This window comes from Clupea harengus, chromosome 18 (assembly GCF_900700415.2).
Source record: "Clupea harengus chromosome 18, Ch_v2.0.2, whole genome shotgun sequence".
Lineage (NCBI taxonomy): Eukaryota > Metazoa > Chordata > Actinopteri > Clupeiformes > Clupeidae > Clupea > Clupea harengus.
In genome coordinates, this window is record NC_045169.1 from 3,108,539 (window position 1) to 3,122,988 (window position 14,450).

Below are 14,450 nucleotides of genomic sequence, written 5' to 3' on the forward strand. Positions count from 1 at the left end.
GAAACGTCCTTGTTATGTCCTATTTATACTGGAATCACACTGGGGCTCGAAAGCTGATGGTTAAAAAAAAAAACAACAACAAACAAACAATTGTCACACAATCCTTCGCTCTCCCATGTTCTCCATCTCTCTTGCTCTCACACAGTCTAACTATGCACCAACACAGGGCCTCTGCTGCAGTTGACAAATGGAATTGTGGAATGATATATTTCAGTAAAATCAGTTACATTAATAAAGCTCTTGGAGTCTAACCACTTCTTTCTCTCTGCCTTGTGACTTAACATGATTGGATACATGTGGTCTGTCACTGGTTACTACTAAATGGGTTGGTACTTAGTGATTGGTGATTGTCAGTCTGTGATTGGCTAATATTCATGAGGTGTTTCAAGATCCTGTGTGATTGGCCTGGGTTTTGGTGTGAATGTTGTCACTTCAGCCACAACACTTCTTTGACTTCTTCATATCAAAAGAAAGCTTGCCGCATCTTCTGAGAACAGACGCTTCTGTCTCTGTCTTTTAGTTTTTTCTCTTGTCTTTGTGCATCGTAGAATGGCACACATTTCACAGTTTTCTGATAATACATGGTGTGATCTTGGTAAGAACACTAGATCTGTATTGAGTCTGAGTCAGGGTACATGTGACAAGAAAAGCTGAAATGTTTTATGTCTCTCTGTATTTGTCATACATTTCTCTACACAATCATACAATGGACTGTACAGTTTTTACTGGATTGGTTGAAGGAACCACAATAGCTATAAATGAAACAGTCTCAGTCTCTATCAGCAGTAGTTTCTAAGCTTGAAGTTTTTCCCAACAGGCTTTGCTCCCTGATTCCCCATAACAAACGTGATCATGCTAAAGAGGGCTTTTTTCATAATAGCTTTTAAATGCACTGACAACTTTCACACTGAATGGTATGTTTAGCTCCGTTAGATTCTCAAACAACAAAATGTCACTACTCTGACCTCATGATGCAGAGCAAAACATAATAACCAATAACCAGGCAAAATTAACTAAATCAATAAAAGCACTCTGGTTAGGATTGTCAGGATTTGTGTCATTTCTGGTTGTAATGGGGGAGCAGTTGCTGTCACTTAATACTTACAATACAGAAATTACCCCACAATACCCATTGAGAGAAATGGCACAATGTTGGGTTAGAGCTCTTTGCCACACAAAAATCCTGTAATCCTTTGTTTCAAAAATCTGGAGTGCTATCTGTCACTCTCACTATCAGTCACTCTCACAATCACCATCTGTCACAGTCCATATAGTTATGCATCAGCCTCATGGAATGGAACACAACCATGTGCATTTTACCATTTCAAAATGGTAATCTTTAGTTAATCTAATCAGTCCTCATACAGTCTTCTGATTTCATATGAAGCATCATTACATCTGCCTCTGTTCTCTAATTGCATATGAATGTGTGAATGAATGCATAATGTTTTCCATGAACCCACAACACACACTGTCATTCACATCCAGTCAAGACAGAAGGCACTCCTCCTCCTCCAGGGTCCTTCTAGTTTATTACAGATTTTCTTGATCGCTAACACACTATAACTGGCCCCATTAACTAAACATCCCAAAACCGTGACACCATCTACCAAATGTGCGTGTCTTTATATTGTGTTCATCATGTAAAGAGTTTTGTTCTGGGGGTGAAATCATGAGCAACATTCCTCATTGCAATAACAGGTTTTTTGATGGTAGTGTTTTGAGTTGATCTCACCAGTGTGTAACGGTAGGTCAGACAGGTCAGATACATACTGGGATGCATACAATAAAGAGAAAAATTCAACACCCCTAGTCTTGATGTGAGGTATGTTCAACAGAACTCTAATGACTACGTTACTAAATACTAATACGTTTACAGTACTTACATGTATTCATTTAGCACTTAGTCTTTCATGCAAATCAACTTGCAGGACGATGTTCAGTCAGTGTGCTCGCTGAAACTGAAACCATGCCTTCGGAGTCGGCACCTTTCCCCACCAACAGAGCAACAGGAACAATCCCATGTACAACAGACGCTGTATTGTGAAACCTCCATAATATCATTATCTGTGACAGCGGTAACAGAGCTCAGGTCCCCCTGCTATGGATGGCCATGGTTCACACTGACAGGCTTGGTCACAGGTCACCAGTTCTTCAGTGCGGCTTTCGGAAACACTGCAGGTAAGCAGCTCAGGCGACTCAATGGCCTCCTGTCAGTCACCTCCAGGTGCTGTCACCGGTGCCTTTGAGATCAGGTTGACGGGGTGATGAGAGACAGAGAGAGAGGGGATGCGGGTCTGACCTCCCAGTGACCCTACGCCCAGTGTATCACTGACAATCGTCACAGTGAGAAGACTGGCCAAGCCAATGCTGAGATTTTTTCTATGTGAACCTACCTGGCACACTAAAATATCTATATTTCTGTTTTTTGTAGCTTTTGCAGAGAACTGGAAGCGATGTAGTTGCATAAGCTGCATATCAACCAAGATCTATCCATGCTACATGAAATGCATGAAATCTCAAAAGGGGATGACGCTGAGGACCGTTTCACTTCGTGGCTCATTTTTTGGGAACATACACTCCGCACAGCAGGCAGGGTTCTTATTGCAGGTTGCTGTGTAGAGCGCTTTCTTACGCCACACTGCGAAGCCTAAAATAGCACCAGAGAGCCACAGATCTCACGGAAGAAGCTACAGCCTCCCGCTTCTTCTTACAATCCCGCGATTAAATCTGACAGAGGGGGGAGATATGCTGGCAAGCTAATTCTCCCATTTTTCAGACCTCTAACAGAAGCATCAGTGCTCCGTGTCGCCTCGGCTTGAGCGAGGGCCACTTTCACCAGGGATCCTTGTCTGTTCCAGGCAGGGCACACGGCCATCAAGAATGATGGGAAGCTGAGCGAGGTAGCAGATGTGGGAGGATTTACTGCCTTTCAGGGCCACTCTTCAAACCGCGGGTGGCTGGCAGAGGCTTCTCACACAGGCAGGAGGTGCCGGCAACACTGGCACCCCGCCAACACACCCATGGGGCACCCACACAGACACGCGCCCAAAAAACAAGCTCCTGATCTCTGACGCTCCTCAGCTGAGCAGGTCCTACAGCTCTGGCCCTGTGCTCCATCCACTGCTGTGCTCCATCCACTGCTGACACCCCAGCCTTCATGTGATTATGTGGTCGGGAGACCTCCGCCACGGGGGTCTGGTCATGTGTGGAAATGGGGTGTGTGGGTGGCAGTTCAGAATTGCAGTTTGTGATACTACAAAACAAAATAAAAAAGGCATTTTTTTAAAGCCAGTTATGTAACCTGTCTTTGGTGTAGGCATTTGATCTGACGGAATTTCAACGGATGCAGGCGAGATATTGGCATCTGTGCTATCATTTCATGCAGACTATATTTTCAGGTTCTGGCGTACTCTGTTTTGTTCAGATTTGATTTCCTGAGCCCAAAACATTCAGGTGTTCCTTTCTCAACCGTGGTATTACCCTCAATGGGGATGAAGGCAAGAGTTCTACCTCCACCTGTGAGGTCAGCGAGCACCTGCGTGGTGTTTCCGTGAGACACCCATCTCTTAGCTCATCACACACCATCCTCCAGAGGCTCCTGAGCCGACCGCCCTCGATCTCTCCCTCGGTCTCTCCCTCGGTCTCTCCCTCGGTCTCTCCCGGGCCCCTAATGAGATCATTAGTGTCCCCGCAGCCAGGATGACCCCGAAGGCATCCAAACACAACCACACACACTGTCATCAGAATGTCCACTCACACAGGATGACTCAAGGGCCTGTCACACCTATCCCTCATTACTATTAACTGACATCAGCCTGTGTGTGTGTGTGTGTGTGTGTGTGTGTGTCTGTGTGTGTGTGTGTCTGTGTGTGTGTGTGTGTGTGTGTGTGTGTATGTGTGTCTGTGTGTGTGTGTGTGTGTGTGTGTGTGTGTGCGCGCGCGTCTCCCTGTCTGTGTCTATGCAACTGGATACTACAATGCAGGCAGCTATGATGACACACGCTGACCTGTCTGTGTGTGTGTGTGTGTGTGTGTGTGTGTGTGTGTGTGTGTGTGTGTGTGTGTCTACACACTGACCTGAGGAATAGTACACTGCCAAAACGGCATATTCGCACGTCTGCAGAATAAAGTAATGGAAACATGACAGAAACGCTTGTCAACGGGTGTCAAACTGCAGGAGCTTCCCAGAAACAACCTCAGTTTGCATACATACAAATATAAATACATACATACATACATACATACATACATACATACATACAAGCAAACAGAAGGAGCAGGAGAGAGAAAGAAAGAGAGAGACTGAGCTAAAGAGAGAGAGAGAGATAGATAGATAGAGAGACTGAGCTAAAGAGAGAGAGAGAGAGAGAGAGAGAGAGAGAGAGAGCGAGAGAGAGTAAAGAATGCTGTCCGGTCAGCTCTCACCTCCTCTGTCCCTGATGGCCAGGTTGTTGCCCTTCCTCAGCGTGATGTCCAGCTGGTACATGCCGTGCTTGGGAGGAGGTGGCGGCGGCGGCAGCTGCAGAGGAGGAGGAGGAGGAGGAGGCTCTGCATTACTGGGCTCCACAATGCTAATCCCCTGATGAGGAGAAAGAGAAGAGAAACACGGTGTCATGGACAACATGTACAGAACGGATGCTAAACCTCACTGGGATCCTTGTTGATGTCATGAAAAACACAATGTCACAGTTATTTGATTTAATATAATGCACACAGTGATGGCGGTTCTGGAAGCTTCTGTCATAGGTGGGGGGCATCTCAAAGAGCCCCACAGAGCAGCTCACCTCAGCGGCAGCCTCACACTCTTTTTTCAACCAACAACCAACAACAATTGTTTCTAAGCAGGTGAGTACACTCTTCCCGACTGCTGTCTCGCTCTCTTCCTGTTCTCAGGTCAGTTGACATGTTCTGTCAGGTTGAACAGGTCGGAGGAGTGCAGAGTGACACGCAGCAGCAGAGTGACGCACAGCGTGAGGCATGTTACGCTTACAAAACCCTGAGCAGGAGGAAAGCGGCTGCCAAGGGGTTGACTAAGGATGCAAAATTTTTGCAATTATCATCATCATTAGACCTCCACGGGATTCACAAGAGCTGGCATCTGGCTCACAGCATGGGCTCTGCCTTGGCCCTCCCCTGGACCCACACCAGGAGCAGCCATGAGGAGCAGCCATGAGGAGCAGCCATGAGGCCCTGTGCACAGGAGCTAGAGGTAGGAGTGTGAGGAGCTAGCAGCAGTGAGGAAGCAGCAGTAATGGTGATGTGAGATGGCACTTTCATTTGCTAAGTATTTTTTTCTATCTTTTTTCTCTATTTTTCTCTTTTGTCATGCTCCCATCATGTGCCATCTACATCTGGGGAACATAGGACATTGGGAACATAAGAAATAGATATGGGGAACATAGGACCCTGGGAACATAAGAATAGATATGTGGAACATAGGACCCTGGGAACATAAGAATAGATATGTGGAACATAGGACCCTGGGAACATAGGACTGACCCCTATGGAGCTAATTTTGATGTGCTGATTGTAGCTGTGAATACAAAAAGTATACAAATATACAATATACAAATTACAATATTTGTATATATTACATATATATTGTTAGATGATTAAACCAACAACTGGTGAACATAATTGAAATGTGTGCATGGAGGGACACAAAGGATAATACTAAACTAGGGTGACCATACGTCCTCTTTTACCCGGACATGTCCTCTTTTCGAGACCTAAAAAATGCGTCCGGCAGTGATTCCAAAAACGTCCGGGATTTTGCCTCGTCGGATATGTGTGTTTCTCTGGGTCTTTCACAAACTAGTTATTACGTCATTATACGTTTTGGAAAGGGTATCTCCCTTACGTTCCACCTTCTTGCACGAGCTCTGACTGTAGGTAGAACTGTCATTGGTCGACAGCCTTCCCAGTGTTGCCAGATATGATAATTATCCTCCAAATACGATCATTTTGAGCCTTTGATACGATGCGCCATTTCCAATCTGGCAACACTGAGCACCTTGCCGCCTCCACTAGTTGCAAGGTGCTCAGTGTACAATACAATATTACATGACATCTGCATGTGAAAAAGATGTCCAAAAACTCTGCTGCGGGGGAGGGGGCGGGGTCCCGCGACGAAGTGTCCTCTTTTTCACAAACTCAAATCTGGTCACCCTAACTAAACTGTATCAGCTATACCTTCAGACCACAACAAGGACATATGCCTACCACTTCCACCTCAGGGTGCACACTATTTCACATTTGACTGTCATTTCATTAGATAAGTATTTATATAGAACCTGAAAAAAAACATGCTAGTGATCTACCTATAAACTGTTAGCATGTTAGCTTAGTCTTCTAAACATCATGCTTCCTCACAAGCCTAGGCCTCACGCCTGCAGTTCATTACAGTTCAGTGCAGTGAAGGTTAACCTGAAGATGGTAAGCATATGAAGAAAGTGTCTTGTCTCATCATGGCTTGTTTGCACAAATTCTATTTAGCATGGGAAAAAACACCACCTGCTCAAGTTTAAGCTAATTTACCAACCAAATGTTTTAAATCACCCAGCCAGACATCGCTAATTGTTGGTATGATTATATGTGCAGACTGAATCTTCAAAATATCTTCCATCTTATGGCACAGGTGTTGGTCTAAAAAAAAAACAGAGTGTGTGCTAAGCCTGCAGCAGCAGAGTCATTAGCATAGCCCTCCGCACAGTTCAGACTCATAGCCCTCCGCACAGGTCAGAGGCATTAGCATAGCCCTCCGCACAGGTCAGAGGCATTAGCATAGTCCTCCGCACAGGTCAGAGTGATTAGCACAGCCTTCCGCACAGGTCAGAGGCATTAACATAGCCCTTTGCACAGGTCAGCTACAGGACACAAACAACAAAGGCCCGAAGCATGAACATGAACACAACACTCAGTCACGGAGACGCAAACGTAAGCCCTTTTTCCATTTTCAAAGAGATAAACACTGAGTGTGTAAAAAATAGAAATGCTGCCTCAACCCATTAGAAATAATAGACAAATAGGATTAGGATGGCAATAACTGGGGTCAAAAATATCCCAAAAAAAAACCCTTAGCCACTTAAATCTTTCGCTGTGATTGTAAATTTCAGTGAAACATCCGTAAACTATGTTCGCAACATGTCTTCTTCTTCAATGCTATTTTGAGACCACGGAAGCCAACTCTCACGGCAATAAATAAACCAGCAACCCTGCACGAGGACGTGCACAGAGGACGTCAAGAGATTACGTAATGAACGTGCCCCTCTCCCACACAGTCACCCGGACAAGCACCGGGAGCACAAGCTGCACGTGCCACATATGTCACTCACAACTAGGGGTGGGAAAAAAAATTGATTTTTCGATTTCTCTCGATTCTCTCTAGAACGATTCTGTCTCGATTCAGAAAAGTTCATAATCGATTTTTTAATAAAAAAAAAAAATAATTAAAATTTTAAAATTAAATTTTTTTTTTTTTTTTTTTTTTTTACACATTCATTTTGTGTTGAAATGCAAGCTGCATCGATTATTGCATTGTTCATTGAAAGTCATAATTGTGACAAGGGAAAGCTTTTTCTCTAATAAAAAAATAGAGAAGGTAATTCATCTGTTGATTTTCTTTAATTATCAAACACAAAGTAGGAAGTGATTTGAGACTCTGAGTAGCAAACTCAGATTTTTAAAAAATCGACATGCATCGATAATCGTTTTATCGGTTTAGAATTTATAATCGATAATCGGTTTAGAATCGATAATCGGTGTAGAATCGATAATCGGTTTAGAATCGAATCGTTGACCACTGAATCGGAATCGAATCGAATCGTGAGGTGCCAAGAGATTCCCACCCCTACTCACAACAGGACCTGGATCCACTGCATCGCTCTGTTCACCAGCCACTCTCTTAACATACATATGCATGCGGGGGAAGCCGTAGGGCAGCGATAGCGCCGGCATCCCGTACCATAACCTGGCCTAGTGCCCACGGGGACCCAGGTTTGATTCCGACCTGAGGTCATTTCGCAATCCTACTCTCTATCTCTCTCCGACTCATTTTTGGCTAGAAAAGCCCCCAAAAAGGACACAGACATGCACACATGCACATATCAACTGTGATCCAAAAAAAAAATCAATTGTAAACAAGCTCACTGACTAATCAGATATCTGCACGATCAGTGATACCTTGATACCATACTGCATGTGTACCTCAATATGCACCATAGGAAGCCAACTGAAATCCTATTTTAGTGCACACAGAGAGATAAAGTAGGGAGATCAAATCAAGAGCACACCCTGCACAGAAGGCCTGCAGCACATTTCCGAACGGAGCGTCAGGCAGAAAGGAGGCCATCCCAGCGCATGTCTGTGCAGAAAGCAAGTTGCCACTCCTCCTACGCATCAAGCTCGAGGAGGTTTGCCGAAGAGCCCGCAGGCTAGTAAAAATAAACCTACAGTGAGAGCACTTGTATTTACTCAAGCCATATTTTATACCCATACAGTCACACAAACACCGCTCTCTCCGTGGTTTTAACGTGGCATCAACTTACAGCCAAACATTTCTATCTTTTAGCATACCAGGAGCTGCGTTGCTCCACAGATAAAAACGGTTCTCCCAATCTTTCATTTTCGTGAACAATAGAGATATCTGAAAATAGTACTGAGCACATAAAATAGCCTGTATATCTAATTGCCTATCATGAGAACATCTCCCTTTGGTTTGACCCCTGACCGTCTTTTGATGCGGCCAGTCCTTGTCATCGTCCCCCGGGGCTGCTGACCTGTGACTGTAGCGTGTAGCACGTGAAGCCATGGCAGAGAACCCTCACACTCAGCCCTTCATGGCTCGTGAGCCGATGACCGCGCCTTTCCTTTGACATTCCCTAAAGGTGGCAATAATTGGAGTGTTTCGTGATATCGGTGACAGCTGAATTAAGAGCACTCCCACTTACTACCTCTCTGACCTCCCTGTTGGGGCACCAGAGCTACTCGACTGTAATGCTGTTGGTGCAGCTAGAAAAGTCTTTAGCATAGTGAACTCTAAACTACACTATCGTGTGAAACACATTCACGTAGTATGACATATATATACAGTATATACAGTATATAATGCATACACTAACACTAACTATCACGCAAGACGCTAAAATATACGGTATGAATATGGAGGTTCTACTGCCCATTACTTCAATGTGATTGCAGGCCTATGCATACCTTGAAATAGCCTTGCAATACGGTGCACATAGACCAATAACCCAAAGCAAATTCTCAGACCTCCCACTTCTCATAAGAGTTCCTCCCACTACTCATAAGAGTTCCTCCCACTACTCATAAGAGTTCCACTTCCGACAACAACTTGGTGAGAGACTTTGCAACTTTTTCCAGCATTTCCCGTGAGAATGATTTCTCTCTTTCCGGCTCATCAAGTGTCGGGCGCGTAGGCTGACAGCCGTGTCCTGTATTCCATCTCAAGATAACTCAAAGAAGATAGAATCATAATCAAGCCTGCATATACAGCATATTTATTACAGTTACAAACAGGTTTCATTGGGTATGTGCCACTCCAGACTCGCAGATGATTTAGCCCTGTAATTCAAGGTGCCGTCGTGACTATGAGGTCTACTAAAAATACTTTACAAAGGTAACAAACTGAAGCGTGACTCAAAGAAAGTTTAACCGTATGTCTAGACATCATAACTTGTTCAAAAAGACATTTTAAAAATATCAGAAATTCTGTTAAGGTTATGAATCACTGAGATTGCACGACAGGTCGCGCACAGTGGTAAATCTCCTAACACCAAAGCTGGCCATCCCCGATGACAAACACAGTTTACCTAAGTGTGGATAATGGAGCACACCATTTGACACCAACCGATACTGACAACACACACGATGACGTGACTAACCCCTTAGGCATGCTAGAACCTTCTCCATACTTTCCCACGGATTCCTCCAGTGGAAATGAAGGTGTACTCAACTGGAATACTCTAGGCCCTCAAGCCTCTTGAGATGTGGAGAAACTTGGGAAGTTTCATGCTGTTAGAAATGCATTGACATTTATCAGCTTATGACAGCGTATGACATTATCATCAGGTTCTCTAAGCACACAAACGGTAAGATAAAAACCACAGCAACATTTTCCTTGGTAGATGCAAATTCATAAAGCTTAAAATCACTTAATATATATACAAAAAATACATACTAGAACACTATATGGAAAGGTCCAAGGGTTTATGGGAACCCAATAAGACCGCTGGGCAGGGCACCAGTGAAAGGTCGAGGTGAGACCGTGCCGTTATCACCAAAGCTATCACCTACTACACACTCTCTCGACTCTGTCTTTGTTTAGTGTGACCGTGTTTGGGACCCTGTGGTCAATCCACTGACCAGCACAGTCAAAAGAAACTCTCCCATAATCACAGTTTGAAGCAGGGCTTCCATTTCCCGACAGGTGTCAATCACTGCGTCACATTCCTGTTGCCATGTACCAGAAGAGGTGGCAGAAACCAATAGTAAATATCACCATCACCACCACCACCCACCACCACCACCACCACCGATAAGACTTATGGCTCACTTCAAACCACATATAAAAGCAATCAGATGTCAGGTAACAACATCACCCTTTCTGCCTGGCTAAGGCCGGATCTGGTGCCTCATCCACAGGACTACCGGTCTGACCTTTTGGCTTCCGATAGTTCGTCGGTATCCGGTGCTCACACAGGGCTGCGGTGGCATCCGCCACACCGACACGGAGGCTGGCCAGAATGTGAGGCTGATGACGGGAGTCGGGAGAGTGCAGCGAGCTCGCTGAATAATGAATGAGACTCACTTCGGGGTGCGCCGGCACTCCGCCAAAACGCTGTCACCCAAGCGCTTACACCCCGGCTAAGGAGTGTTCTGGCTGCCTTATTGGCCTAATCACATTTGATCAACACAGGGCAGAGCACTGGCATTGCATGGGGAAGACTGCCAAGGGAGTTGTATGTGTAAGTGAGAGAGAGCGAGAGCGAGAGAGAGAGAGAGAGAGAGAGAGAGAGACAGAGAGAGAGAGTGAGAGAGAGAAAGAGAGACAGAGAGAGTGAGTGAGAGAGAGAAAGAGAGACAGAGAGAGACAGAGAGAGAGAGTATAAGACCGAGGGAAGAACATTAGAAGAAGAATTGTATTAGTATCGGGTTCTGAGCAGAGCTATTTCAGTTTTGCCTCAAATAGCGCTCCTATTAGGGGGGTAAGGTGGAATCTCTTCACTCCAGCTGAGTTGGTCTGGGCAGACGAATGATATGCTGATTGAATGATATGCTGATTGACACCCGATGGTCTGAAATGTGAGGATTTTGTATTAATATTGCCAGAGATTCATACAGCCATGGAGCTCAGCTGTGCTTTAGAGAAACAGCCACGTGTCTCTGTTTAGGACAGGGCCTTTCTGACAGACCAAGCAGCAACAGAGCAACCAACAATAGAGCAAGCAACAATAGACTAACTGCAGTCATACTTCGAACAGATCCATCTTATCTTCGTGACTGACACCAATCCACACAGCAGGGCCCACATGCTGAGATGCTACCAAGACCAGCATCATAGGTGAGAGTCCTGATAAGCACACACACACATACCTGCACTGAACGCCACATTGGATAAAAGCACTGCCTAAATAATTGAGTGTGAAGAGTGAGTAACAGCTCCTTGGTGATAACTGATCGTGATGATCATTTCGCACCCCCTCTCTCACTCTCTCCCCCTCTCCTCCTCTCCCCTCTCACTCTCTCCCCCTCGCCTCCTCTCCTAAAAGCCTCTCGGGGGACCCTGGGCATTTAGGCATATTTGCACTTCTCAGGCTCTCTCTGCATAACAGTGCGGATTAGTGTTTGTACGGAGGGGCGGAGGGCTCATGAATAAGAAATGAGAGCTGATAAGGTTTCCAGACAGCCCGCGGAGTCCCGCTGTATGAGGGGTTTTGATAAAGCAGTCAATGGGATATTCCACACCACTGAATCCATCCTCCGCAGACAGGAGGGGGAAGAGTGCTGACCCCCACGCAGAGGGCACTGGACTACTACACAGAGTCCACTTCAGTCTCACACAAGGGACTTACCGGTACTACTGAGGGAAGGGAAAAAAGCATCACAAGCAATTTTGGGGGAAGTCGTGAGAAAAATGTAAGGGAACATTCTGGATAGAAAGAATTAAAAGACGAGATTCAAAATAAATAATGTCTTTCCCCTGGCTACCTGTCTCTCCCTCAGACCCCCCGACCGAAAAAACTAAATGTGCAGTCAGAGTCCGCTGGCAGTCCTATTACTCTCTCACAGTCTGATGCATTGAGCTGTCCGCCACACTCCACTCCACCACCCTGCCTCCGGAGTCCGCATCACGGAGCCCAGATGAGTTCCCCCACTCTGGCCCTGGGAAAGCCCTAATCATGAGTGTGTGTGTGTGTGTGTGTGTGTGTGTGTGTGTGTGTGTGTGTGTGTGTGTGTGTGCGAGTGTGTGTGGTGCACTGGCAGTTCATTTACAGCCTGTGACTGCCCCTCTGATTAGATAACCACCAGTGTTCATAATGAGCATCCGCATGATGACCATCACCACACACACACACACACACACACACACACACACACACACACACACACACACACACACACACACACACACACACACACACACACACACACACAACCCAATCCCATCTCCAACCGATTTACCTCCCTGGGCCAGTCTCTCTTATTTTTGCATTCAGTGATGACTCCCCCCCCCTCCCCTCCCCTCCCCCCATCTCTCCCTCACAGATGAGGCAGTTAGTCAGCAGGCTGCACCACGGGGCTGTTTTACATGAGGGCGGCCATTTATATTTAAAGTGTGTGGAGTCACATGGCAGAGCATGACATTGGCCCCGAAAGTGATGAATATGAGTGAGGGGTTATTTGGATAACTGTCTGACTGTTTTTATGTCTTTCCTGTGAAACATGAAGAAAGGGGTGGAGGCTACCTTTGCATTGGTGTTAGGAATGTTGTACATGATTTGGTGTTTGCCATAGAGAACCCCGGTAAAGGAGTGTCGGTGTCCTGGTCCATACAGTGTCCTGTCCTGGTCTATACAGTGTCCTGGTCCATACAGTGCCCTGGTCCATACAGTGTCCTGGTCCATACAGTGTCTTGTCCTGGTCTATACAGTGTCCTGGTCTATACAGTGTCCTGGTACATACAGTGCCCTGGTACATACAGTGTCCTGTCCTGGTCCATACAGTGTCCTGGTCCATACAGTGTCTTGTCCTGGTCTATACAGTGTCCTGGTCTATACAGTGTCCTGGTACATACAGTGCCCTGGTACATACAGTGTCCTGTCCTGGTCCATACAGTGTCCTGGTCCATACAGTGTCCTGGTACATACAGTGTCCTGGTCCATACAGTGCCCTGGTCCATACAGTGTCCTGGTCCATACAGTGTCCTGTCCTGGTACATACAGTGCCCTGGTACATACAGTGCTAAAGACAACCTCTGACCCTGAAGACAACCTCTGACCCTAAAGATAACCTCTGACCCTGAAGACAACCTCTGAACCTAAAGACAACAACAAAAAGATATATGAATTTATATATAGTCGATAGGTTGAACATTTCTAACATTAGGCGACAGTCGACACCTGTAGAATGACATCTGCATTATGATCATCGTTCGATTATTTCAAATATAATGTCACACAATCATACTGTAAATGAGGAGAGTATAAACATATAACACTCACACAGATAAAAAAAATCTATGACAGAAATCTCTGAAAAAAGAGACTTGTAGAGAGAATTTCAGAAAGTTTTCCACTCAGATGAGACTGTTAAAATCTCTAAAAAAAAAACAGATTTGCAGAGAGAATTTCAGAAAGGTTGTTTAAGAATAAGAGTTGCTGTTGCTGAGCACAACTTTACAGAAAAGTTTGAAAGTTCTGGAAAGTTCTACCTGGCACCGTTCCAAAAGGCGTCTTCCATTAGTGGACAAAAGGCGCCTCATTTCCGGCCATCTACCCCGTTCACTAAGCGTGATCGAAATCAGTCTGCTTTGTGCTCTCTGCTTCTCACAGGGGTCTCTTGTGTAAAGAGCCATCACTGCATTTCCTGTAAACACGACTGTTTACCATCACAGCCCGGCTACCTCTTCCAGTAAAAGAAAAAGAAGAAGTCCACAGATGGAGGCTCTGCAGGAGGACTCTCCCTAAGGAGGAGATGCAGGGAGCCCTTTGGTCTGCAACATCACATTCACAAAACGCATGATTAATGGCTGTTTGAACCAACAACAGCCAATGAGTGAGTTTCTGAATTAAACATTAGATTATTCTTATTTCATCCTTAATTAGACTACGAGGATAAAATAATTAATATCAGGGGCATGGACGACTCAGAGGACTGAGATCATGGCATCCAAAGTATGAAGCAATGATGAGTTCAATTAGAACTAC

At 45.4% G+C, this 14,450-nt stretch overlaps 1 protein-coding gene across 4 annotated transcripts in view; it reads right to left on the reverse strand.

Annotated features, from left to right (window-relative positions):
• Positions 1-14,450, reverse strand: part of mctp1a (multiple C2 domains, transmembrane 1a) — a 147,053-nt gene that overhangs the window by 89,235 nt on the left and 43,368 nt on the right. For all 4 annotated transcript variants that reach the window (XM_031585574.2, XM_042710484.1, XM_042710486.1 and 1 more), the window contains exon 2: positions 4,429-4,582. In XM_031585574.2, coding sequence (XP_031441434.1) covers positions 4,429-4,582 — 154 coding nt within the window. The remainder of the gene's footprint in view (positions 1-4,428; positions 4,583-14,450) is intronic.